This window comes from Callospermophilus lateralis, chromosome 15, assembly GCF_048772815.1.
Source record: "Callospermophilus lateralis isolate mCalLat2 chromosome 15, mCalLat2.hap1, whole genome shotgun sequence".
NCBI classification, from domain to species: Eukaryota; Metazoa; Chordata; class Mammalia; order Rodentia; family Sciuridae; genus Callospermophilus; species Callospermophilus lateralis.
This window is the reverse complement of record NC_135319.1, coordinates 89,054,623-89,081,765: the sequence shown is the minus strand read 5'-3', so window position 1 is coordinate 89,081,765 and position 27,143 is coordinate 89,054,623. Positions and strand designations below refer to the sequence as shown.

The following is a 27,143-nucleotide window of genomic DNA, read 5'->3' as shown; positions in this document are numbered from 1 at the left end:
CACAGCCTACCTGCCATTCCCTGGGGACTTCTTGCAGACTGACCTAAGCCCTGTTGGCAGAGGACCCCAGGCTCTTGCTGTCTGCATAACACCCCCCGAGGCACTTGAGTAGGATGCTCAGGCCAAGGGGCCAGGTGTGGAGCAAAGCTCCCCGCTGACCATTTGGATGACTCTGGGCCGCCTCACTAAGGGTCTCCGTGTCCCAGCTTCTTCACATGTGACGTGAGAAGTCATGCTAATAACAGTGACAGCACAGGGGTGCCTGGGAGGTCCGACCCTAACAGTACGTGGGCCCCTTGGCTGGCACTGACTGGGAACGTGGGCACTGCTGATCGCTTGCTAGTGGTGGTTCCCTCAGCCTCTGCCATCCAAGGAGCCTGCACACAGGAGAGGCCCCCGCTGCTGCCTGGGGCCTGAACTTGGCCAGCTTGAACCACAGGGCACGGCCTTCTTGGCTGGCCAGGCTTCACACCCCTGCTTCTCCCACCCAAAGCGACGCCTGCTGCCCTTTGACTGGACCCTAGTGGGTTTGCACTGCAGGATAGGCAAGGGGTGCACTGACGCTCGAGTGGCCATCATCCCCCACACACCACACAGTGGGCCTCGTGCCACTTCCCAGTCCTTGCAGAACCAGGCCCTGGCCTCATCCGCCACTACAAATGGTCAGCTGATGGCAGTGGTCAGCTCTGTAGCTCGGCAGGCCTCAACACTAGGAGTGACCATAGGCCTGGGCTTCTCAGTGGCCCTCACAGTCGTCTACACATTCAGGCACCAGAACTTCACTCCCGTTCACTGTCCTGACCCCTGTCCCCCAGGCACACCCTACACCACGCAGTGGGCCCGGATCCCCAGAAACAGTAAGATGGGCACCTGCTCACAGCACAGCAGCTAGCACAGAGCCGGACGCTACTGCAGAGCTGCTGGAGGGAGGTGCCCGTATCCTCGAGGGACAATCGGAAGAGGCTCATGCTTAGATACCTGTGAGAAGATCCAGAGCCAGAGCCTGACCACCGTCCTGAGGGGCCCCCAAAGCGTCATCCACAACACACATGGCCAAAGGCCACCCTCCTCCCTGGTTCTCTATAGCACACATTACCATAGTCATGTGGTATTTGTTTTCCCAAATACGAGCTAGGGCTGAATGAAGACAGACGAGGGACAGCTGAGCCTGCCTTCTGTGGTCCCCCTTCAGCACCTAGCACAGGACCACATCGTGGGAGGTAAGCAGCACGCTCCTCTGGAAGGAGAGGTTCCAACACCGGCTTTCGCTCCTCCTCCAGCATTGGTGTCACCATCAATATCACACCCACATCTAGGGAAGAGCTGGGGCCGAACTCCAGACACCAGGGGACAGCAAGGAAGACAAAAGGGGTCACGGCTCTGGATTCAATTAAATGACATTTCTGCTAGGCAGAGTATTAGGAGTCAAAAAGGAGAAAAGGAAAGCTAAAGAGGCTTACGAGCAGAAGCCCTCGTCGGGCAAGAGAAGGAAAGTATCCGAGGTCTGCCCGAGACATGTCCAGGAACAGGTGAAATGGCAACGGCTAAGGGGCCGTCACCTCGGTGTGACAGCAGAGTCTCGGAGTGGCCCAGAACAAGTGCAGCGAGGGGAGTCCCCCCACACCTGCCCGAGGTGGCCCTGTGCACAAGGGGCTGGGGGTGAGCATGAGTACTCACAGTCCTGCGACGACCGGTGGCGGAAGGTAAACCGGAGGTGGCTGCGGTTCACGTCCTCGATGGGAATGGCCACCTGTGTGAGTGGAGAGGAGAGAGGTGGCAGCTCCCCCAACAGCTCCCAGGGAGACAGCTTAATTCAGCAGGAGCTTTGGGCACAACTGCAAATACTTCTACACCTAGCAATGCAAACGCTGTCTATCTAATCCCCTGTGTGATCTTTCCAAAGGCAAAATGTCTCCAAATTTAAACAAGGTAATATTGGAAGGAGCCAACCCAACTCTGCTAGACAGCTGGATTTTTTCTTTTAACATTCTGATCCTCACTGTTAAGATTCTATTCCTGAACGTTGCCGTCTTCATATTTGGTCCCAACACAAAAGTATCTATATTCTCTCCACAGCTGCAGTAAGGAAGCTATCTTGTTGTCACATTATGGGAAAAGAAAAAGACCCCGTCCACGCTGCTGCAAGCAAGGACTGCCCCTAATTCTCACATCTAACATCTGTGTTCTGGGGCCAACCCCAGGCTTCTTCTCAAATATTCCAGCTCTTGGCAGTGGGCTGGTGCCTACCACAGAGGCCACCACAGAGACGGGGAGAGCTGCATTATGCAAACGTGCCAGTGCCACAGGAGTGGGACCCATCTCCCTGGCAAAACCTCATGGACTGGCATCCTATCTTTGCCAATCTGGTGTAAAGGCAGCAGGCCACACATAAAACAGAACCAGAAGAGAAAGACAATAACTATCTTTAAAAGGCTCTGTCATCTGTCTCCATGAAAGCCCTATATCTACGTCCAAAGGAGATGGGAGCAAATGTATTCCGAGAAATGCCAGCGTGGTTCCTTAGCAACCCGGAATGACTTTGTTGGGAGAGCCACACGGCCTGTGTGGTGCTGTTAGCGGGCAGCCCCTTGAGCCAGGGCGAAGGTGGGGGTTCCTTTGGGATACAAATGAGCATTTCATAATCAATCCAAGTGATAAAATGACCGTGCAAATAATACCTTCATGGTCTCAAACCAGCGTGGCTGCTTCACTTGGTAGTAAATCACAGATTTGTACTCCGAAATCGCCTCGTCACCAGCACCCGGGAAAATCACATGCTTTGAAAGAAGGCAGAGAGTTCAGGTGAGACCTCGTGGAGCCTGCCGGGCACACACCTCCCACCAGGCCCCCAGGAGGAGAGATCACTCCTGCAGTGCTGTGAACTCATCTCACTGGAAGCACAGTTCTGCACACAGCCTACGCCCTGACCACCCACTGAGGACCTGGGGGTCGTGAAACACGAGGGTAATACTGCGCCCACCACCCCAACCCCCTCCAGCCCCTCTGACATCAGGATCTACAGGAAGTGGCCTGACTCGTTCAGAGGTCTGGAGTAAAGGGCTGCAGAGCAAGGAGGCAGCAGCAGCCCTCCTGCCCGCTCCAGCCATGAACACTGTCCAGTGGACCCCACCTAGAGCCATGCTGGCAAAGGCCCATACTTCTGGAGAGATAGGGTGGGCAGCAACAAAGGCAGCCACCCCCACTCAGAGCTGAGCCCTAGACACAAGCCCAGGCTTCGGCTCCCTGGTCCCAGTCCACAGAGGTCCTGGACGGATACCTGCTCTGGTCTGGCCTCTGCTCATTAGAGATGACTGCAGCCCTGAGTCCTTTCAGGTGAACCCTGCTGATTGCTTTGCCCACAGAAGTTAATCCTGGTTACTATAGGAAGCACCAGGAGGCCATAGCTCAGGCTGCAGCAGTCAGAGGTCAGAGAATGCAACCCACGCCCATCTGCTCTCTGACCCTGAGTTAATTGCTTCTTCCTCAGAATCTCAGGTTCCTCATTTCTGAAAAGGTGACATAACGGTGTCTGTACTTCAGAGGGATTGCTCCAGGCTGGGGATGATGCCGCCAAATGACCCTCTCTGATAAGGCTGGGCAAAGAACATGGGCCCAACTCCACAGGGATCTCCTGAGACAGGCTGGCACCTGGACCCAGGGACACCAAGGCAAGGTGGAGACAGGGGAGCAAGAACCAACATATGTCCCCGAGTGGCTGCCGCGAGCTGGGCGACAGAGCCAGGGCCTGGGCCTGCAGACGCGACCCCCAGCGAGCAGTACCTCCAGGCGCTTCCCGTCTTCATCATAGACAGACACGGTCACCTCCACGTTCTTGGCCGTTGTCTTGCTCCCTTTATCAAAATCCCCTTGAACCAATGTCACATAGATATCATTCCGAACATCACCTGGGGCGAAATCACACCTTTAATACCAACCCATTATTCACAGTGAGACCCTGAATTTTGCAAAACCCTCTAACCCGCTCCCCAGCCTAGCAGAATGTCATGGATACTCTATTAGGTGATCATGAAATATTCTCTACAAACAATCTCAGCATTTGAAAGCACAACAAAGGTGATTTCTGTCATCGTCCTGAGACCTGCTGGAAAGAGAAAACATCTCCTCTGCTGATAGCTGGTCGGGGCAGAGCAGCCTCCACTTCCAAGTACAGCCCAGAGTGACTACAATGCCACAGAGGGGCTGCGAGGACCTGCCCCGCTTCATGTCCATGGCCCATGGCCACCAACATGCAGGCTGGGCTCATCTACACTTCAGTAGCCACCTCAACGCACACCCAGGAGGTGAGTGGCAGCATCGGCCTCCTCGACATTCTTCCCAAAGTCCAGGAGCTGAAACCTAACTGAGAATGAGAGCTACAGCCTGGAATCAGGGACAACTAGGAGGGGCCACAAGGGGAACTCCCCTGCTTGGCTCTTCTCTTGCAGCAAGTGGCTATCTGGTCCCTAGTGGGGACCAAGAGAGAAGAGGCAGAACAAAACAGACCTGTACACTGTAAGTAGGCAGACCCTTAACTATGGGGAAAAATTACAATAGAGAGTACTTCCCACTCAGGACGTACGAAGTCCTGGTAACGGTCCGACTGGGAAAACTTCACAAGCTTTGTTGGCAACGTGATTTAGAGGAAGCATCACAGCCCAGGGACCGTGACTGTGCTGTTGCCCGGCCCCTCCCACCTGACCCTGCTCTGCACAGAGCGGCTATGCTCCATCAAGGGCAGCAAGAGGCTGAGGAGCAGGGACCTTAAGGAACAAAACCTCCCCTTGCTGTCTTGTTTTTATTTTATTTTTATTTAATTTTTTTTTTGTTTAACTGATTTATTTTGCCTTTTAATGGATCCGACTATTAAATTAAGCTTTCATTTAAAAGTCATTATTATAACAGTCCCAGTGGGCTGCTCCCATAGCCACTGTGCCTGCCAGGAGATGGAGCACGGCTGCAACTGTGCCAGGGTCCATGGGAGAAGAGAAGGAAGGAGGAGCCAGGGAGCAGGAGGCAAGGCTGCCCGTCCAGGACCTGCCACTGACCAGCAGTGACCTGGGACAGCCACACTGAAGAGCCTCGTTGGTGAGGCAGGGTTGCTGGGCCATCACTCCGTCTGAAGATCTCATGGAGCTCAATCACTAAAGGGGACAGCAGCTTCCTAAAGATGACACCAGCCAGAGAAGTAGTAGGGGTGGGGGTGACGAGGGGCTGAACCCCACACCTGGCTCCCGTGTGCACCTAGAGAGTAATTCTGTGGGGCCAACCAGCCGACCCCATTCACAGAAGGAAAAGCCCACAGATGTTCACAAGGGCCATCAGCAGACGCCCCCAGGGTTATGGGGCTCTCTGTGGGGAGGAGCGAGCTGGGAGCGGGTGTGGGCAGATGCTAACCACCCCTCCTGCCCAAAGGACAGCTCTGCTCTCCCACCCGGTCCTCCAGAAGAAAGTAGAAAGTCGGCCATGAGGTGACATGACTGGCTCCCCCACTGTCCAAAGATGATCCAGGTCTCCATGAGACAGCCAACCAAACAGGTGATGCTCAGGTTCTGCCAGGAGCGAGCAGGAGTTTGACTGAAAACCACTGGCTCTGTCTCCTGGTGCCTGCAGCCTGGCCGGGGTCACTCAGGCGACAGAGAACAGGGTGATTCACTCCTGCTAGCTGCCTTCTCCAGGGGCCCCTCCCCAGGCAGGGAGCACACAGAACCTGCCAGAATCACGGGGTAAGTTTTAGGCTTCCTGTGTAAGTCTACTGATTATCAGGGAAACCCCACAGAGCCCAAGTTTCCTGGGTTTCCCTTCGCACTTGAGGACACCCTGAGCCACAGAAGTCAACACATACCACCAGTGACTTCATGCATGAATTTGCGTGGCAGGTCCAAATTCAAGGACTGTGAGCTGACTTCCCCCGATAAGTCTTAGCAAATTGGCTGGGTGACCAAAGTGGCCACATGTGCCAGGCAAGAGTGGCATTTGGACCTCATTTCCACTCGTTGGCCATGTGACTTCAAGCTGTGGTTTAATTTTCATGAGAATTAGCTCAACACTAACTTGCAGTGCCCCAAGACCTTTATGTGGATTAACCTATATTATTAACACAAATATTGCTTACAAATCAAACAGTATCACCCAGATATAAAGGGTAAATATCAACCATGCTTCCCAAGGTCCGAGAACCAAATCAGATTAGTAACATGAATCTACATAGAAACTGGACAGTGTTATTAAACATGAGATTAACACTCACAAGAAATCCCCTCATCAGTTTCCTGGCTTAAATTCTGCAACTGGACCAGAGCAGCACTAGTGGGGTGCCCGACACTAGCCACTGGCCACTCATGCACAGTCCTGCTGTCCCGCATCGCCTATGGTGGCCGCATGCTGGGGGGGGGCTCACTTGCCAACGCTCCTTCCTTTTTTTAATCAAAAAATCTATTCAGATATCTGCTGGGTTTCCTGCCTGCCCCACACCACCCTCGCAGCTGTGGGGAGCTTTTCCTAGCAGGGGTCCAGGTGGCCAGGGTGAATATCCCCCTCACTCAGTCACAGCCACTGACCTCCAGGTGTTCCAGAACCACCCTGGGGCTTCCACATCACCAAGGTGAGCTCAGCCCTCTGTGGCTCCCGGAGCTACATGTTACTGTCCCCAAGGTTTTGTGACCAGCTACATGTCCCGTGCGCAGAAGCCCCAGACGAGCCAGTCCTTACCAGGCATGATTATCTCTGGAAACCCTGTTTTTCGAGCCACAGCTGTGGTTCTGTCCACCAGATGAGGGAACTCTTTTCGAATCTGATGGACATCTCCAGGAAGTAATTTCAATGTTACCCACAAACCTGGGAAAACAACAGATGCCAGGGTCACATTGTATCTTGCTCGTTGTAAGACTATTTCATGACAGTGACTTCAATGAATGAGAGTTTTAATTCACAATTCAACATTTAAAGGCACAGTCAACGTCCAGATGGGAGGTACTTAGCACGGGGGAATGACCTCCCAGGTGGGAGGCAAACTCTGCCTGGACAGGGGAACCCTCAGGAGCAGCAGCTCCACGCTTCCCACAGGTGCCCAGGGCCAGCGGCTGTGCCCTCCTCCACAGGTGCCCAGGGCCAGCGGCTGTGCCCTCTCCCATGGATGCCCAGGGCCAGTGGCTGTGCCCTCCCCCATGGGTGCCCAGGACCAGCAGCTGTGCCCAGGACCAATGGCTCCTCTGAATCAATATGCATGTGAGATAAACCAGAAGGAGCATGGACTAGGAATGGACCCAGAAGGCTGTCCTCTCCCAGAACCCCAGGGAGGCCATCAGCAAGGAGTCAGAGTTAGATGCACAAGGCACTGGCAGCTCACGCCCCAGTGAGCTGCAGAGCAGGGGCCACGGGGACACTGTCACAGCTCAGGAGGAACAAATGCTCAGGCTGCCACTGAGCTCTTGCCTCCCAGAGGAGACAGGAGACTTTCAACCCTCGACACCAAGACGAAGGAGCATCCCACAAGGAGGGTGGTGAACACGGGCCTGGGCACAGGGAGTGAGCCCTGAATATACACCCAGGGGCAGGCCCAAGGGCAGGAGCAGGAGGGACATGCAGAGGCTCACACATCAAGGGCAGGAGACGCAGCCGCTGCTGTCAAGTACAGTGCCTGTCCCCCAGGTGCAAAGCGGCGTCACTCCCAGTGGCGCACTGAGGCGCTCACACAAGGCCATGAGCCTGGCCTGCTGCTCCCCAGCTGCTCAGCTCTGGGGGACCCATGAGCCACCACGGTATCAAGGTGTGCTCCTACTCTGTGCTGTGCCTGGGCCCCTGTGGGTGTCCCTGTGTGCGTCTGGGAGACAGAGTTTGACAAAGGAGGGAAATAGAACCAACGGAAGAAAGTCCCTAAGGCCCACCAGGGAATGGCACCCAAACAGAGGCACATGTACCAGGGCTCCAGAAGTGCACTGCACACGGTAATGGACCAAGAAAGGTGACTAGGAGCCCATGATCCACCCTGGCACTGACTGCGTCTCCTCCTTTCCACTAATTCACACAAAAATACTGAACTAGCACCAGCTCTGGACCTGCAGAAAAATTAAGCAGACAGACCTTCAAGGGGCCAGGCACTCCCTCACCTGTGTTCTGGCACCGTCACCCGTCCAGGAAACCACATCTAAGAGCCTTTGTGCTAGTATGAGAAGCCCTGCCTCCCAAGCACCTCTCCTTGCTCACAAACACCACGTCGCTCAAGTGTCTGAGCTCATAAACTCGAACACCGGTGACGGGACTCAAGTGTCATACCACCATCTGAACACGGAGGCCACACGTTCTTGATTATATTGAGCTTTTCTGAAAACACCTTCCTCAAGAGAACATGAGGCCAATATTCATCAAAGAAAAAGCACATTTGGGGTTGACGTCTGCTTCATCAGAATAACTAAAAATGAAAAGATGGAGCACCATCAGGTCTCAAACACGGGAAGCAAGGGGGCAGCGGGGGACACGGTCCACTTCGAACACCCAGGACCTTCGGGTTCAGGAGTCAGAATAATTTGGGTTGATTATAAAAGATTGTGTCCCTGGTGACAAGGACACATTGATGAAACGTAGAACAGACCAAGGCGCCAAGACAGGAGCCCGAGGGACAGGGGCCCCAGGCGTGTGCCCAGGAGACCAGGGCCACGGGACCTGCGCCCAACGATACTGGGCATGAAATACTCCCGGTTGTGTATACAGTGGTTCCTCCCTGCTCCTTGTGTGGGCACCTGGCCAGGACCCAGGTGAGCAGGATCAGGGCCAACCTGGGTCAGGACTGATGGAAAACAGACACCCCAGCCGTGCCCAACAGACCCAGCGGCCGGCTCGGGGCACTCCCTGGATCATCTCTCAGTGGTCCACCTGGGCGGGCCAGGAAAGGGTTCAGTGAGGAGGCTGCCAGGCATTCTGACTCGGGAAGATGCCGGGGTTTGAGGGTCTCCTCTCTGTTCCCGCTGTGGCCTGGAGCAGCCCCTCCTCCCAGGGTGCAGGCCCCAAGCACCAGCTCCGTCGCTCTCTGGCTTCATAAGATTTTGGCCATGAACCTGACAGAGGCAGGCTTCCGGGCATCTTTCTGAGTAGTTTCCTGATGGCCTGAAACAATCTCCATAAAGCTCAGCATTATGACAAGGAAAGAGAACCTGGAGGTCCACAGGGCCTGCTCCAGGGCCAGGGTGGACGAGCAGCCAGGGCCTGCCCCCAGCACCTAGCCTGCGCAGCTCCAATCTCAACAGCTGGACCAGACCCCTACTGGGTGGTTTTAATTAAAGTGCAAACTGCCATGGCTGATCCTCTACCAGGGACCAGGGCCTGGGTCAGCTTGAATGTTCATGAACCCTCAGGGTTAACTTTCAGGGTGGGGGTTGGTTCCGCTGTTGTGGGCCAGAGAAGGGTAGGCCACACCAGCTCAGGGTCCTCGCAGAGCCCTTAGGGGCCCATGTCTCCAGAACACTCTTCCACTGGGTCAACGTTCTCCTTGAGAGCTGGCCCCGCTATTCTGGAGGTCTGGTGACCGCAGGTAGCTGGACAGGGAGGCAGGCCTTCCCTCAGCCCTGCCCAGCTTCCAGGTCAGCACCAGATCCAGGACTGACGTGAGGACGTCCCCACCTGGGTGGGCAGGTCAGACCCAGTTCCGAAGGTGCTTCCCCCCGGCAGGAGGCAGGCTTCTCCAAAGGCCATCTCCTGGCCAAACCGAGGGCCAGTGTCTCCACCCAAGCTGACAGGGGCCAGCTCTGCCAGCAGAAGGGCAGCTGCTGGACACATCAGTGTGGGGTCAGTGTTGGTGCTTGTGGGACAGAGAGTGGGAAGGAGGATAACTGAGCAAACAGAAGGGAGGGGCGCCATCCATGCAAACAAAGCCACTTTCCCAGGGGACAAAGGGGCGGCCCCAGAAAATAGCCAGGCAGTGGCTTGCACTCCATGTGGGCCATGACACAGGGACAAGAGCACCTGGGGGTGAAGGTGGTGTCCAATGTCACCTTTTCCCTACGGGGAAGAGGGAGCTGCAGCCCGCGGGCAGGGACGGTATTAAGGATTTTGTTCAAGGGCTAGGATAAGAGGAAGGGCTGGGCTGGACCAAGGGAGGAAACCCAGCGTTGGCCCAGCAAATCAAGAACCCGCGCCCCGCTCAAGAAAAGATCAGTCCTCGCTGTCCTCAGGGAGGCTGGCCTCCAGTGGTACTCAGGAAGGTGAGCAGCAGGACACTGCAGGGGCCATGCGTTGGAGACAAGCTCTCCAGTCCCGGCACTGTCACCACCGCTACCACCACGTCAAGCTGACACACAAACCAGACAGCACCATCCACACCCCCAGAGGTGGACAGCAACAGGAACCAAATGGAGATACGTACCCTGGCCCTTGTGGTTGACCTCTTTGGCAGCGATGACTTTGTTTATGACAGTCTGCAGGAAGTCGTTCTCCCCTGCCACCCTGGGTGAAAAACGGGATGACATGTTCAGCGGCTTGTGTCGGGTGGCGTCGTCCAACGCGAGCCTGGAGGGCACGGGACGAGCAAGACCACAGGAGACAAAGGGCACGGAGACCCGTGGGTCCCGGGAACAAGGGAACACAAGAGGGCAGCGTCCCCGAGGGCCAGAGGGTCGTCATGAGTCAACGCAGGACAGAGGGTGGGAGACAGAGGGCAGGTGACAAGAGAAACAGGGAAAAGCATCGATCAGGAAATGCTGAACCAGAGAGAAGTCAGGCCAACCAAGGCGCCCGTTCCCCAGGACACCAGCCGCGGCTCAGGGGCCCCCGGACCACTGAAGGGCTGGTCCGAGGGCCAGGGGGCTGAAAGGCACCCCCACAGCCACTTCTCCAACTTCACTAACTCCAAACACAGCCTGGGTCACGGGGCAGGTGGCACAAAGGGAAAAGCAAAATCAAGAACCCCCACCCGGCTCAAGAAGAGACCCCCAAAACCTAATGGCTTGAAGAAGCTTCCCAACCTGCCCCCTTGCACTCCACAGAGCCCAAGTGAGTTCATGTGAGACGGGGAGTACACATTAGGGAACACAATCGGTGACGACCACATCGGGGAGGGAAGCCGGGACATGGCTAGGAATGCAAACCAGCAGGTCGGGCCCGAGAACAGGGAGCCGTCCACAGGGCTGCAGTGAAGGAGAGGGAAGCCAAGCAGGCAGCAGGTGCCAGCAGGAACACCCTGTACCCCCGCCTGGCCCAAGAGGAAATGAGAAGGAAACAGACACCATGTGCATAGTGTCCAAAATCAATTCTGAAGCAAGGTCGCCATTATCCATCACCCGAGCCACATAACTCACGGGAGCTGAGGGCTGTTTTTAATTTACTTCACCAAGTAAAAGAAGAGAGAGAGAGAAAGAGAGAGGAAAGAGAGAGGGGGAGCGAGGGAGAGATGTGCACTGCACTTCCATCCCTAAAACCAACCATGTGAGATAATAAATCAGTTTTAATGGAGCAAAAAACGGTTTCATTAGCATGACATTTCCCAAAGAACTGGTTTCATTGCTTATTTTGCTATTAAAATCAGGCTGCTCTTTTGCTTCTAACACTGCAAATATTAATCTGTATATTAGTCTTCCTTTAATGGAGCAAGGAGTCACAAATTACATAAGAGATAAGCATGTAATCATATTTTTTAAAATGGACGTTCACTACAAGATAAAAAAGATGGGGCTGGGGATGTGGCTCAAGCGGTAGCGGGCTCGCCTGGCAAGCGCGGGGCGCTGGGTTCGATCCTCAGCACCACATAAAAATAAAATAAAGATGTTGTGTCCACCGAAAACTGAAAAATAAATATTAAAAAATTCTCTCTCTCTCTCTCTCATTCTCTCTCTCTCTCTAAAAAAAAAAAAAGACGGCCGCCATGCACAGGCCACTGCCAGGAGCTTAAAGCACAGCCTGTGAAGACCAAGAACCTGAAACTCCGAACGCTCTGACTTTTCCAACAGCACCCCAGAGCACCCCAGAGCCCACTAGCCAGCAGCAGGTCATCTTAATTTTGCAGAGCACTGGGGCTTCGGGAAGCTGACATGTAACACAGCATTCAAAACAGCAGGGCCCCATTATTTCTCAGGGGAACAACAAGCCCCTTAACTTTATGATTTCACAAAAGTATGTCTACGTGTTACCTGCGCTGGGTGGCCTCACTTGCTGAGGAAGCTTGCAGACCGCAGAGCTCTGCCTTCAGGAGCCAGCTCGCTGGTGGGCTCCCGAGGTAAGGACCCAGCCACGCTCCCTGCAGTGGTGGGAACCTGCTCCATGCGCCTAGCACGGCAGCCGCGAGCCCCGGGGGGGCCCTGAACACTGATATGGAACTAATGTGATTGAGAAGCTAAAGTTTTGATTCTATTTAATTTTAATTAATTTAAATGGCCACACGGGGCTAGTAGTTATCACACTAGACAGAAAAGTGAACTGAAAGCATCGAAGTCCCCAAAGCCCTCTGCCTGCGGTTGTGCTGGGAAGATGTGCCACCGGACCCAGCTTCAGCTGGGGAACGTAGCGGCTCTGCCATCCTCCCGTCCAGGAAGCTGCAAAAGCCTCCAGTGGACACTGCAAGAGCCTCGGAAGCTGCTGGACAGACAGAGCACCTGCCTGCGCAGGGAGCATCTGCCAGGAGTGCAGCCCAACCGTGGGACGGGTGGGTCAGGAAGGCTGCCTGGTGCACGAGGAATCACAGTCCCCCTCCTCCACCCAGGACGGGGCTCCTTCCACAGCCACTTCCCCAGCCACCCAAAGCCCCTCCACCAACTGCTGGAAACGATGTGAACTTTGTAAAATGAACTTGTCTCCAGTGTGAGATCCCTTAAAGGAAAACAAACATGAAGAGGAAAGAGAACACAGAGGTCCGCGCAGGTCACCAACCGTTGGCAAGCTAGGGGAAGCCGTCTCACCATTTACCTAAGCGTTCCACTTCCCGCCCCACCTTCCCGAAGCAGAAGTGTCCCTGGGGTGGCCAAAGACACTGACTGGGCCTCGCCTGCTTCTGTCACCAAACACCCCCAGTCCCTTCACATCAGAGACTCCACCAAAGGCACCTCCCTCGAGTGCCTTCCCATGCTCCAGGCACCTCTCCAGAGACCTCGGGTCAGAAGGAGACAGAGAAGTGCCCGGCACCCATAGACCCTGAGCAGAAATCAGGATGGGAAACTCAGCAGTGTCACCACATGCTGCAAAGTCCTATTCCTCACTTTACAAAGGAATTCATCATCATTGTGTCTGGTTTTCTATTTTAAAAACAGCAAACCTCTTGTGATGAATTTGCAAGTATTGTATTTGGAAAATGCAAACTGCAACTAGAATAAATCAATTATGTAAAGAAACATCCACACTCAGAGTGGAATTGTAATTCTTCTGATAAGGAAATTCAGTGAACACATATAGAATTTACTTCCAGAAGCATAAACCAACTTTTACCCAGGATTCTTATCACTACCAAAAATTCCACGTGCTGTGGCAGTGACTACGCAAATCTTTTATGATTGTGCAACAATCTATCCCTATGTGGGCTTCACGTCTAAACGTCATCTCGAAGGTGATTAATCACTACAAACAGGATTTCCACACTGTGCAGGTGGCGACGGGCTTGGACCACTCCATACTTACGGCTGAAAGGGAATGAAATGCTGTTTATCTTCATCGTCTACTTTTCCATTTATTATATCGGTTACATCCATCACTGTGGACGAGAAAAGAACAGAGACTGTCTTACTTCAGTGCAATCATCATAGGAAGTCAACCAACCAAGGACCATCAGAATGTTCTGAACAATCATCACATGAGCTTCAAGTCTAAAGACTGCCATGTTTGAAAGACATGAGATCATCTGACAGGGCGGTCCAGCAGGGCTGGAGCGGAATGGTGGAAGTCCCCTGACCCTCTCTGGCCCACTGCCCACCAGCTACTGGAGCTGCAGATTCCGAGACATCTGTGGTAAGGATGTTCTGTGGAACAAGGGGCACTAAGAGGTACAGGAAGGACAGAGCCAAATGCTACCTTTGATTTATTCATTTAAATGTAACTTAAATATCCACACATGCCAGGTGGCTGCCCACCCTTAATAACATCCCAAATAATCATACAACAAGCCAGGGCTACCATATACCAGGAGCCTCCACATGCTGTTGCCAATGCGAAGGGGACACTCACAGAGAATCCTCAGCCACCAACCATCCAGCTGAGCAAACCGCAGCCACAGACAGAACTAACCAGCACACGAGCCCACTGTCTGCCTGCCTCCTGGCTCGGTCACGACAGGCTAACCAAAAAGAGCCAAGAGCAGCCCCAGAGGGCACTGGGCACCTTCCCTGTGCCCCGCCTCATCCCCCACACCTGGCTAAAGATAAGAGAGCAGTGCACCTGTTTGCTTTCCTAACTTAAGTCCTCCCCTGGTGACCAGCATTCCCAGGTTGAAGTGGAGACTATGTTCATTTCTACACGGTCGCCCCCCAAAAGAGCTCAGGGATTGCCGGGCAAATGGAAGCCCTGCCATCCAGCCCCTGCTTGGCCCTGCTGTCCGTCTCTTACTGGGTTTGGTGGAGCCCAAGGGGTCTGTGCAGTGTGTCCTGCTGCAACAGTGGGACGACAGGCGGAAGAGCGCAGGTGGAAGGAGCCCAAGTACATCAGCCATCGAGAAGCAGCTTCACAGGAGGTGAACGGCCAGAACCCAAGGCCCACCTGGTAGACTGTGCCAGCACTGGGCACTGTCTGTGGTGACTGGCACTACATCCAGCACTGACCAATGCTAAGATGCCCATCTGTGCATGGACACATTTTACCACAATTCAGAATCATGAAAGGAAGCTCGTGTGGGCAGCAGCCCACTCAGCAGTCACCAGCAGAGAGAATTCAGTCTGAACCTGCACACCAGCCACACGGGTGGCCTTGCCATGTGCCTCTCCAGTGTCACCTGCTCAACTCACCAGCTGATGGGCCTCCCCGGCCATCTAACCCCTTGCCCAGTCCCCGGTGCCCAAGTCTGCACACACTAGGCCCAGCAGCCCTTGCGGGAAGGCCGCCTGCCCTGGCACTCATCAGCCCTCCTCCTGCTCCTCGCCTCAGGCCCTCCCAGCCCCAGCCTGGGGACAAAGCCCGAGACCAAAGAGGAATGGAAAAAAGGAAAAAACCACCAAAAGGCCAACAATAGGTCTCTGATCAGATGTGTCCACCTGGTGCTAGGGATTCAGGACCCTCACACGGCAAACGTGTGCTCTGCCTCTGAGCTGCACCCTCAGCCCTTGTTTGACCGGATATTATTTTTTTAAAATTATGGACCACAAACATAAAAAACCAGAAGAAATAAAAAACATGCCAGAATAATCCTGAAGAACTCCCAATTGTGGAAAATTAGGAATGATTTATTCAATTATGCTTAGGTTTCTCTTCAATGAAATTTCCATAATTTTCTACAATTGCCTATCACTTTCACATTATCAAAAGGTTTAAAACAAAGAATGTGACATATTATTTCCAATACAAGGCAAGACACATAGGCCTAAAGGTCCATGCATGCTTCTCTCCAGGAGCTGGGTGCTGTCGCACAGACGAGCAGGGTTCACCCTGGAGAGGGCTGCAAAACTAAGTCTTCCTGTGGATCTGGGCAGAGCATGGTGACCACAAGTCCACGGCCCTCCTCAGCTATGAGAGGGGTCTGTCCTCAGGGAAAAGGTGTGGCTGGGGGCGGAGCTGCAGTGGAGGGAAGCCTGCACCCCCGGCTACACTGAAGAATGGCACGGAACGAGGGGGAGAGGGCAGCTGGTAGCCACGTATTGTGCCAAAAATCTACACAGCCAAGTCACATGATACACCACACCACCCCTGTCTCAGGGCACAGTGACCATAGGAACCTGGACACTCGACAAGCAGAAGCCCCGGTTCTTAACCGAACTTATGGAAACATACCAGTCAAGAGGTCCTCAAAAGCTGGCCCTCGGATGTGACCTTGGAGGCCCACGGTGCTCATGCTAGGACCCAGGCAAACCAGAAGCCAAGTGAGCAAGCAATTGCTGGGCAGCAGAGGGAGCAGGGGCCCTGCTGGGAGCCCCTGGAACCAACCTTCACAGGCCCAGGCCTGACATGTCCCACCAGGAGCCAGACAGGACAAAGGCCCCATGACCAGAACAAGCGGGAGAGTCCATGCTCCAGAGAATATGGGCAAAAACAGGCCAGCGGAGCTAGGGATGGCCCAGGCAGGCTTCCAACAGCCCACAGTGAATGAGCACCAGGGACACAAGACAGATGAGGAAGAAGCCAAAGACCAGGGTCAACGGGAGGAGCAAGGGGCTAGAGGAGGGTCACCAGGAATCAAGGCACATGGCAGTGGAGGCCTAGACACTGGCCATGTCTCTGCAGACACAACATAGGAAGGGCTCCCAGGGACAGGGCACCACGTCAAAGCAGGATACACCTGGGCTTCAGCAACTCCCAGAGAAGCCTCGGAGGTGGGGGCTGTGACCGGACACCAGACCCCACCATGCAAAATCAAGCACCTTCTGAACAGCGAGGCCACAGTGAGATCCGCAGGGACCGAGACCACCAACGTCCCCAGCCCTCACTCCCTAGGACATTCCAAATGTCAAGACTCAAAGGCCGGGAGCTGAAGGTTTTCCAATTTTAATCAAAGGCGGGGAGGAGTCACAAGCCTCCACCGAGATTTCGTCTTTGCTTCACAAACCTCGCTGTGCTCTCACACCCTCTGGTACCTAAGAACAAGAGAACCCGCGGCATCCGCGCTGGAAAGAGGCATGAGTTACATAACTTGTCAAAGTTTCCTCTGATTGCTTCAGGGAAGCCTAATACACCTAAGACAAAATAAAATATTTTCTTAAAACAACCTTGGGGCGGGGCTAAGGACATAGCTCAGTTACTCAGTTGGTAGAGGGCTTGCCCACATGCACAGGCCCCGAGTTCAATCCCCAGCACCACACACACACACACAAAAAAAATACCATAGCAGGAGAAAAGAAAATGCAAACTTCTGAAAACTTACAGGATCTCAACTAAACACGTGAAAGGTGCTACAGGCTCTGAAAAATAAAGCAAGAATTTTAAAATATGTGTTTGAGCCATAAGAGATGAGAATGTGATATCCCCCATACCAATCCCCCGGGGGTCTCAGCGAAGCAACCCACTCTGATGTTTCACTCATAAGCAGTAAACTTCCTCGTGGGGCTTCCAATAGCAGCCCTATCACCTGGCCTCTCACCATCCATTACTCTTTATGAAGTAGGAATCCTTTGTTTAAAGAATTGATGTATTTCTCTAAAAACTTCAAGACCACAGAGGACTTTTTTAATATTTATTTTTTAGTTTTACGTGGACACAATATCTTTATTTTACATTTATGTGGTTCTGAGGATGGAACCCAGTGCCGCGTGCAAGCCGGGCAAGCACTCTACCACTGAGCCACAACCCCCGCCTCACAGAGGACTTTGAAGGCAGTGAAACTGCTCTCCATGGTCCTGTTCTGGTGGACAAGGGACATCATTCCTTTGTCAAAACCTCCAGAATGCACAACACCAAGATCAGACAGCCACGTCAACTCTAGACCTTGTGAAACAGTGACATGCCACTGTAGGTTCGCTGACGGACAAACACAGCAATGGGGGGAAATGCTCAGGATGGGCGAGGCTATGTGAGAACCATTTTCTGCCCAATTTTACCTGAACCTAGAGCTTCTCTAAAAATAAAGTCTATTCCAAGAGGAGAAAAGTCTCAGCTCTGGGATGCTTGGTCACGGTAAGGAACGTGTTCCAGGTGGGTGCCAGGGATGGAGATCTTCCCAAACACTTGTTCATATGATTCCCCACTCACAGAAAGGACATGAACACACCTCAAGAGCTGGGTAAGGAATTCCCTATGACCTTAAAATAAGTTTCCAAAATTATTTTTTTTAAGTGAAAAAGATGGAATCATCAGAGGCTCCTGGGGACACTTTCCCCAACAGAGAGGACTGGTCTCACTTGTCTTGAGCTGTCACCCAAAATAACCACACATTATTTAGAATTAAGAAGGGTTAAAAAACAACAGACCCTGTGGACTTGGTGGCTGACTCTCCTCCTCATGACCCCGTCCACGCCAGTCCACTCCTAAACCAACCGCCAAGTCCAGAAATCTTGAAACCAACCCCTGCCAGTGCCCAGCTTCTCCACGGGCCAGGAAATGGGTCAGGGTCTCTCTGAGGAAAAGACCCCATCTGCTTTAAACCAAATATGTTCTATTTACATCTGAAACTCAGGCACCAAAGCATCCCGAGCTTACAGGTGGACTAAAACCACCCAGAAAAAGGATGATAGATTTTTTTCTCTCCACCAGAAAAGCATATAAATCAAAGCTGCCCACTGCCCAGTGTTCAACAGCAGCTCTTAGTCAAAGTGAAGGTGATGATCTTAAACTCTCAAGGAGAAAGAGAGAAATGGATTACCCGCCACTCCAAAAGGTCGCCGCAGCCCCGAGGTCAGCTTCCTTGTGTTGCTGTCCCTCAGCTCCATGCGACCCACGCGGACGATCTGACAGACGAAACTGATTTTCTCCCTTTTCAGGTCTTTGCTTCCAAGGTCCTAGAAATATTAATTTCCATAAATTATTTTGAAGAACCATTACTCAATGCAAGTCCAATTGAAAAGGACAGTGAAGACACTGAGATTCCCATCCCAGAGCAGCGTCCAGCATTTCAGTGCTAGTCCCATGACAAAACGTAATTGAATAACAATAGTCAGTTACTGTTAAGTGAACTTGAGATAGAAGTTTAAGAGACGTGCTCCACAGTAATGGGGCAAATCTCTGTTACAGTGACTCAAAGGGCAGCTAGAGACTCAGAAGGTTCCAGAAGGCATGTTATTCATCTCAGATTAACCTGGACTCCAGGCGTGCCCCCAGACCCATGTGCCAGTGCTGTAGGGAAGTCGCTAAGAACAGTATTAGGACAGAGAATGGTGCCACTGAACACCTGCAGCACACTTACAGTGAACACGGCTCGCAGATTGTGCAATCTGTCTATGTCTTTAGGTAATCCTGAACTTGACCAGCGGACCAGGTAGTTCTCACTTGAAAAAAGAAGAAATAAAAGCAAATTAATTTTCCAAGCACAACCACACTGACTCATAATTAGTACTCTGGAAGTCTACGATAGAGCAACCATGGGTCTATAAATACCAACGTCAGTGTGACCCAGCAGCAGACACGGACCACAAAATACCGTATTCCAGGCTTCTTGGGCTTAATGTCATGGAACCATCGCAAATGGCATTTCAAACTTTATAATCTGAAAAGCCTACTTGTCAATTTAGAATGGCACTAGTATAAAGTTCAACATGATGTGTGTGCTATACATACGTGCACATGCATATATAGAGAGATGAACTTGTGTACACACATACACATGACATGTATATGACAAACAAAACGTGCTGTAAAATACCTACTGTCTTACATCAAGAAGAAACAGAGTCCATTAGAAGTGAGAATAAAGCCACCCATTTGCTCTGTTTCAGTCACATACCACATTTTTCAATTCTGAATAGTACAAGTAAAAATACTGGAGTTTTAATACTCACAGACTCACACAAACTCCCACAGAGTTTAATCCTCATTTTTACATGTGGATAGAGAGGAAGTGATACTGTGGGCCGAGCAAGAACAGGTGATTTACAGTGTTTTCACTGAGCAGATGCTAAAGGTGAGCAAGCATACAGCAGGTGCCAATCCAGACACTGGGTTCCAGCCTCTTGGCTTGGAGAAACAGCAGTAGGACAGAAGTCACAAAAATGACATTCTAAGCCCCAAAGTTTTGAAAAAGGAAAATGAGACCTTTGGGGGTCTGAACATAGAAAGTTCTGTGGTGACAGTGTAGAAAACAGAGTACTTCAGCCCAGTCCCTACCACATTACGAGTGTTCCTGAAATCCCTGCACCTCCACAAGCAAACAGCAGCACCATGCAAGAAAACCTGCCCAGCCCAGAGCCCAACCGAGCTGCCCTCACACTGCCCAGAGAGGGCCCAGGGCCTGGCTACTCAGGGTGGGTCAGGTAGCTTTTCTGCTCACAGGCTCTTGGCAAGCGAGGGCCACCTGGGTGGTTCTGACACCACCTTCTTCACACAGGAGAGGCCGTAACCAGCAGGGAGCCCACCTGATGAACTGGGACTCCACAGGGTCGTAGAGAGACATGAGCACTTCGGCGTCTTCTCCTATTTTACAAACCACATTTTTGAGGTTGACAAACAAGGCCAGAGAAGGGGTGGCAGCAAACTTAGCTTGTCTGCTGACATCCATGTTCTGCTTCTGAGACTGTAATGAAAAGAAAGTCGACATAAGCAATATTCATCAGTGATCTTTGTTTTGGGGGTCTGTTGGTTTTTAATATCCTCTACAGCATGGAAAAAGGTGCAGGAGAAGTGAGCTTAAGAAAGCTAGGCCATTCATGTTATCTCTTCCCTGCCCCCACGAGTTCTCAAACCATGGTCCTACGTTTCAGAAACAACAGCACCCTATGCAATGACCCCAATCTCACATCAATATGCTGAGTATTTTCAGAGACAGAGTTTTTAAGTGTCCGATCAATGACCTAGAAATGATGAGCACAGGTGTAGTTGCACATTCTAATTAATGTTTCCCTCATTTGAATAAACACTCCCAGGACATTTTTTTTTGTCATTCTTCATTATGTCGTTGGTATCTGGCAAACGACTAGATGCCCAATGAATACTTGCCAAATTAACTGATGAGCAAATCAAGCCATCAATTTCTGAATATCTACCACATACATGATACCATCACAGAACAGAGAGATGAAAACATCGACCAGACTGGTGCTCTCCACCCTCATCAAGCTAGATGTCACGCCCCTACTGATGTCACGCCCCTACTGATGTCAGAGAGGGAACGCAGAATCAGTTGCAGAATTTCAATGGTATCATCTCCCATCTGGCAGATGACTCCACAGTCAAGGCCACTACGCTCCCATCCGCCCTGGTGAAGCAGGATGCTCTGCACATCCCCCGCAGGCATGAAATCCCCTCGTGCCCCCGGCCGCACGCCTGCCCCGGGCACATTCCTTTCATCCTTGTTGGAAACACACTGTGCCAATGCTCCTTTTCAGGTTCTTCTTTAGAGCCAAGTCTGAGCCCCTTGATATTCCACTGCTGAAAGCGCTTTCTGAGAAATGCTGCCCACGTGTGAATGGCAAAATACAGAGACAGACGAACTTACTTTTTCTTCTTGTAATCTTTCCTCCACTTGTTTAGAGGCTATTTCATGAGCTCGGAAGAGACTAATTGTGCTAGTTAGTTCTGGATCTAAAATGTTCCCATCTTCATCTCTAACCACCAGGTCCAAATCAAGAATTCTAGAAAAACAAAAATTCAGAAGGCGATTTGAATTCCCCACCAAGCAGATGAAAAGATCATAGGAAGTTGGGTTCACCCACAATTATTAAGGAACATGATTCTGTAAGACCACTATCTTTAACTTAAAATATGCCACCATAGGGAATGTTTTAAATTCCTGCAGTTGTACTACCACTGCAATAGTGCTGGTCTTTCAATGATAATCTGATAGATCTACAAAGTCCAAGAGAAATGTGCGTCACCAGTGCCTGTGGACAGTCACAGCACACTACCCACAACGTGAATGCATGCAGTCACGTACACACCCATGTGTCCAACACACAAAGCTGTGTTGTGACAGCACCATTAGGTTGGGGAGGTAAAGTAGGGCAGAGACACACCCACCACACCATGTCCTCCCCACTGTCCCAGCCAGGGTGGTGGCACACCTTCCTCCACCTAGAGTCAGGTCTAATCCCTACATGAAGCCACTGGGAGATTCTCAGAGGATGGTTGGAACGGGGAACATATGGATGTTATCCACAAGAACATGAACCAACTCCTGGCCAGATGGCCAAACATAGTGGCCAACTTAAAACACAAGCAACATCTGGCTAATAAATCTGTCCCTCTACCTGGAGATGTTTTTTGGCCACATTTGCTCTGATTCCTCAAATCCAATGAAACCGTTAGGTGATCGTTACCAAAGATTTTACCTTAAAGAATAAACAAAGGCAATTGTACAGCACAAAAGAAATCAGAAGAGCTGTGCTCGGGTGGCGTGTCCTAGCGTTCGTTGCAATGAGACGAGCGAGTCTTGGGGCAGGAAATTAGCCATGGCTGTCCCACTCGAGCTCTGCAGATGGGATTTAGTCCTCCTTTGACAGGTCTAGGGAGCAAGTTCTTTTTGCATACCCCATGACAAAGCAAGGAGAGCCTTCTGGGAGAAGGAAAGGCTGCAGTCAGAAAGCAGCTCGATGGGTTACAGGTTTAAAAGGGAAGCTGACCCGCCAGCGAACGCTCCACAGACAAGCTAACCCGGGGCTTCTCTGGAGGTCACAGGCCTTAAAGCTGAGGACAGCCTGCCGACAGGTCACGTGTGCTCAATTTTAGTGTCAGGCTGGGCCACTGCACCATTTGGAAGCCAACTGCAAAGGCCTCATTTTTTCCTTTTCCTATCCATTGAGAAAATTCTACTGATGGGGAAACAGGACCTACTGGGCCTGACAGTGGCATGAGGGTCAGCAGGCTTTTAAATAAACAGTCACAAGTTTTTGCACAGCAGAAAATCAGCCTTAGTAGTTGCAAGGAACAAAAAGACATTTTTTTAAAAAGCCTTGTTAGGCCTGATGGCTCTTTTTAATGTTTCACTAGTGAGGCAAAGCCCCTCCCTCCCAAATAGGACTACTCACCCTAGCTCTGACCCTGCCAACTAGGAGTCCTTGCTGGTGTGGGTGGGGTCAATACAGGGGTCAGTGCTACCTGGGCAGGTCAGTTCTGTGTGGGTGGAGTCAGTGCTGGTATGAGTGGGCTGGTATGGGTAGGGTCAAGGCTGGTGAGTGGGTGGGGTCAGCTCTTATGTGGGTGGGGTCAGTACTAGTGTGGACAGAGTCAAGGCTGGTGAGAGTGGGTGGGGTCAGTGCTGGTGTGGGCAGAGACAATGCGGATTTGAATGGGTGGGGTCAGCTGTGTGCACCCAGTCAGGGCTATACGAGCAAAGACATTTCTCCTGCTAGTGCAGCTACACAGCCCCGGCTTCTGCAGGCCCAGCCCCAGAATTAAGCCCCCTGGAGAAGGGCATGAGGGCGTGAGGGCATGAGGCTCAGGCCCTGGGCCAGCCTGCTGAGCATATCCTGCCATGTGGTCCTCACCTAAGTCCTGCCCTGCCAGAAGACCAGGCCAGACCCACCTCAGAGGAGACAGGGGCTCTGGGAAACTATTACCCTGTCCAACTGCAAGCACCTAGAGGAGCCACAGCTGGGACTCTGCACCGGAGCCCCCTCCTGGCAGAGCCCATGCTCTTTCAGAATGCCCCCCAGAAGCAGTCACGTGATGTGGGCTGTCACACCACACCATCCGACACCTGTTCTCAGCAAGCCATGCACACCTGGTTCTGAATGCAGAGTGAGTCTCTGTTAGAAGGTGCATCTCACCGTGGCAAGGTGACCTGACCCTTAGAGACTGACTGCAGAGACCCAGGCGGTCTTGAGGAGGAGGGAGAAAGTGGAGTGGACCTGCTGACAGCAGTGGGAGGGTGTCTGGCTTAGCCCACCCCTTTGTTTTGCACACGAAAACGTAGCAGTGAGAGCAGGGGAGGGTGAGCCTCCTGCCAGCCAACTGAGAGGAGCTGCAGACCAGACCTTCTTGTGAAATCTCAACTATCACCCAATTTTGTTTCTAGGAATTCCTACTTCAAGTGTGAAAAGTTTCTTAAAGCCTCATTATGAGCAAGATACAGGATTTGGGTTAGAAATGTTACAGAAGAAGGTGTTTCACTTTTGTTTATTTTTTTCCCCAGGAGGCCAGAGACTTCTGGGTATAGAATATTACATGCTGTTGCAGTGAAACCCATTTTAAGATCACCTGCTTAATAAAGCAAACTTTTGGAGCTCTGATCTCGTTTTCTATTGGAGTATTATATTTTGAACTTCTGTTCAGAGACCACCCGCTTAACTTAGCTGCAGGCAGCTACCTGAATGTGTTGTGTCATGGAACAAGCTAGTTAAGAAAGAAAATATTTCCAACTGTAATTTACTACATTGATAGGACATATAACAAGAGAGGTTCTTGCCACCAGGGCCACCAGGCTGCTCCATGATTCCTCCAGCGCCCAGTGCCCTGCTCAAGCTTCCTAGCCCCACGCATTGGTGCTGGAGTCTAAGATGGCTGCATCTAACAGCGCTGCATGTTCTGTGCCTTTTTCATTCATCACTTAGATGTTTTGACCTTTTTTTCCTTTAATCCTAGTAGATAGGGGTTCTGGGAGCCATTTGAGAATGCAATAAAGGTCATGGACCATGTACACTCAGACACAGAGCCAAGGACAACAAATGTACACACAGACACTACAGCCATAGACATAGTGCACACTCAGACACGCATCAGACACACTCAGACAATAACGCAGACATCAGAAAACAGAATCTTAAGGAACAGGTCCCGGGATTCTCTTTTCAGAACCTCTCCAAGTAATGCGGATATGAAAAGCACTGGGGAACCAGGTGACCAGACCATTTTAAAGACTTTCTGTAGCTTTGACATTACATAAACAACAAAATAGTTATCAGGTGGGAAAGGACATGGCCTCATTCTGCTTACAGACCTTGAGAATTAGGATCCCAGCAGCCCTGCACCTGGCAGCAGCTGAGGACTCTTGCTACCACCAGCACATGCTCTCTGAGGGTCCTGAACAGTCACTGCTAAAGCCATTCAAGTTTACCTGGCACAGACGGAACTCCCGCAAGACCCCTCTGTAAAAGAAGCAATTATCTATGTTCACCTGAATTCAAACCCAGCAGGGTCACATTTCTGTTTGTGAAAGCGGGCATGCTTACCCAGGAAACAGGCACCCTAACGTCCATCCCTGCCCTCAGAACCGCAGGACACAGGGTGCTTCTTATTGCACGAGGTCCCCTCACTTCTGGACACAAAGTCAGATACTAAGCCAAGAGTAAAACTTGCATGTTGGAGAAATCACTGTGGGTCTCGCCAGAACGGTGACAGGCTTCTCAGCTCCTTTGCCCTTCCAGTGGGGGAATGGAGAGAATAGCTTCAAGGATGACTCAGCACACTACTGACTTTCAGAATCTAATAGAAAATACTTCATTCTTTTCTAAATGAAAACCATGCCATGATGCAGATGTTAGAAATTTTGCTTCATGATAAAATGTGATTTTGGTGTTCTCAAGGCTTATGGTTATGCTATTATATTGGGTAATTTAAGCATGAAATCATCTTTCAAACAAACAAACCTGTTTCCATAATCAATTTTGGCGGTGACTTTCTTCTTCAGTTCTTTGAGCTCATCCTGGGGCAGAGTTCCAGAAAGAATCTGTGATCGCCACTCAATAAGGTCATAGATCATGTGCCGAACGCTGCGGAACATCTCCCTGTTATCTTGCTACATGGGAAAAAATAAGGTGAACCATAGCATTCTGGGTACAAAATAACATTCTGGAGATCATATTCAATGGAAATTTTTTCAAATACAACATGGGATCTATCAGTGTTAAATTAAAAAGTGTTTTTAGCATGAAATGGAGCACATCATATAGAATTTGATCCCCATAGAAATTAAATGTTAAAAAATAAGAAGGAATGCACAAGCCCCAAGATTTCACCCAACATTCCTGAGTAGGTACCACTGGGTCAAGAGGCTAGCCAGCAGGAACTGGACAATGACCTCAAGCCTCAAGTGGATGAGTGAGGCAGAAAGCTCCCTCTGAATGACCCTGGACCTACAGCTCCACACTCCCTCTGAGTAGTGCATACTCTTCGGAATGCCCTGCACCCTGGGCCCTTCCCAGCACCCTGAGAAACTGGGCCCCCAGGCCTGTCCATCAGCTGAGCCGCACTGGCCCCCTGGTGCCCTGCACACACATACAGGAGCTTCTGCAAGACACCAAATCTTATTCACAAGCTCTCAGAGCACTTATGCCCAAAGGAAAATGCAAATAAGACACAAAATTCATGCTTCTTACCACTTTCTATATATTCTGCGAGGATTAATGGTACAAAAAAAAAAGCAACATTTGCAATTGCAGGATTACGATTCATCAAGGGGCTTAGGGATTACCCACAGGAAAAAATGACCCCGTGGTTCTTTCCATGGGAAGAAGTCTTGGTGGGACCTAATTTAATATTTTAATCCCCATGGTCCCTTTGAAAAACTAAAATATGGACATAGCTGTGTTTTAAAATATGTCTTCATTTATCTGAACCAGCAACCCTACTGATTCTAGAACCTGACCTACTTTCTAAGAGGTTCTAAGGGCCCCACCACCCACCCACCAGACACCTAATGAGCTATCTTACGTCTCATGAGCTATTCTTCACATTATCTAATTTTAATTTCTTAAATGAAAACTAAATAGTCAAAATTCCAAATTTATTGCAAAACTGTGTTCCCTTCCCTCTGACTAGTTCTCCTTGTCCTATCAACTCTCTAAAATCCTTAATACTTTGCTGACTTGTCTACAACCACAGAGAAGAGAGAAAATGCTTATAAAAATAGTATAAGCATCTTTTGCTTCACTTTGCACAAACTGAACCATGCGAGTCCACCAGAGGTAAACTCTAGATCCGTGAAAGGAAACCAAGGTGATGGTCAGCAATGCCCACTCTGGGGCAGCTACAACCGGGTCCACTCACGCACGAGTCAGCATCGACTCCTGTTTATTTTGTTGCCATATTTTTGTTTAAAAATTGCTAAGTTGAACATGAAACACCGACTATGAAATTGCTTCAGATTTACACAAAACATTCATGGCTAACTTTACGCTTTTAGGTTTTTGAGTACATTTGATGAACAATTACTGCAACTGCTTATTACAGTGCATTTATAGGAAACCACTGTATAATCAAGAACGACAAGATGCCCAAGGAGCAGCTGTGGGACTTCAGGAAGTTTTCTATGTTCCCGAGAAATTAACGCACTGACTTCCTCCCAGAGCGCTTGCTTGGTGGTAATAACATTAGCATATGAGAAATCAACACTCTGAATAGAAATACAGGCTTAACAAAAGCCAACCTTCTGCAAATATGAATCTGTGTGCAAAGAAATGCCCTGAGGGGATATGAAATGTAGATGCCAGAACTCCAACCTCTGCATTAATAAG

General features: G+C 51.0%; 1 protein-coding gene across 2 annotated transcripts in view; it reads right to left on the bottom strand.

The window, feature by feature from the left end:
• Positions 1–27,143, bottom strand: part of Dock1 (dedicator of cytokinesis 1) — a 447,303-nt gene that overhangs the window by 360,976 nt on the left and 59,184 nt on the right. The window contains exons 6-16 of one of the 2 annotated variants that reach the window (XM_077105459.1): positions 25,278–25,426; positions 21,191–21,326; positions 20,112–20,269; positions 18,947–19,028; positions 18,407–18,542; positions 13,591–13,663; positions 10,355–10,497; positions 6,709–6,834; positions 3,781–3,905; positions 2,679–2,777; positions 1,678–1,750 (exon numbers count right to left, since the gene is read on the bottom strand). In XM_077105459.1, coding sequence (XP_076961574.1) covers positions 1,678–1,750; positions 2,679–2,777; positions 3,781–3,905; positions 6,709–6,834; positions 10,355–10,497; positions 13,591–13,663; positions 18,407–18,542; positions 18,947–19,028; positions 20,112–20,269; positions 21,191–21,326; positions 25,278–25,426 — 1,300 coding nt within the window. The remainder of the gene's footprint in view (positions 1–1,677; positions 1,751–2,678; positions 2,778–3,780; positions 3,906–6,708; positions 6,835–10,354; positions 10,498–13,590; positions 13,664–18,406; positions 18,543–18,946; positions 19,029–20,111; positions 20,270–21,190; positions 21,327–25,277; positions 25,427–27,143) is intronic. The other variant, XM_077105460.1, reaches the window with a different exon arrangement.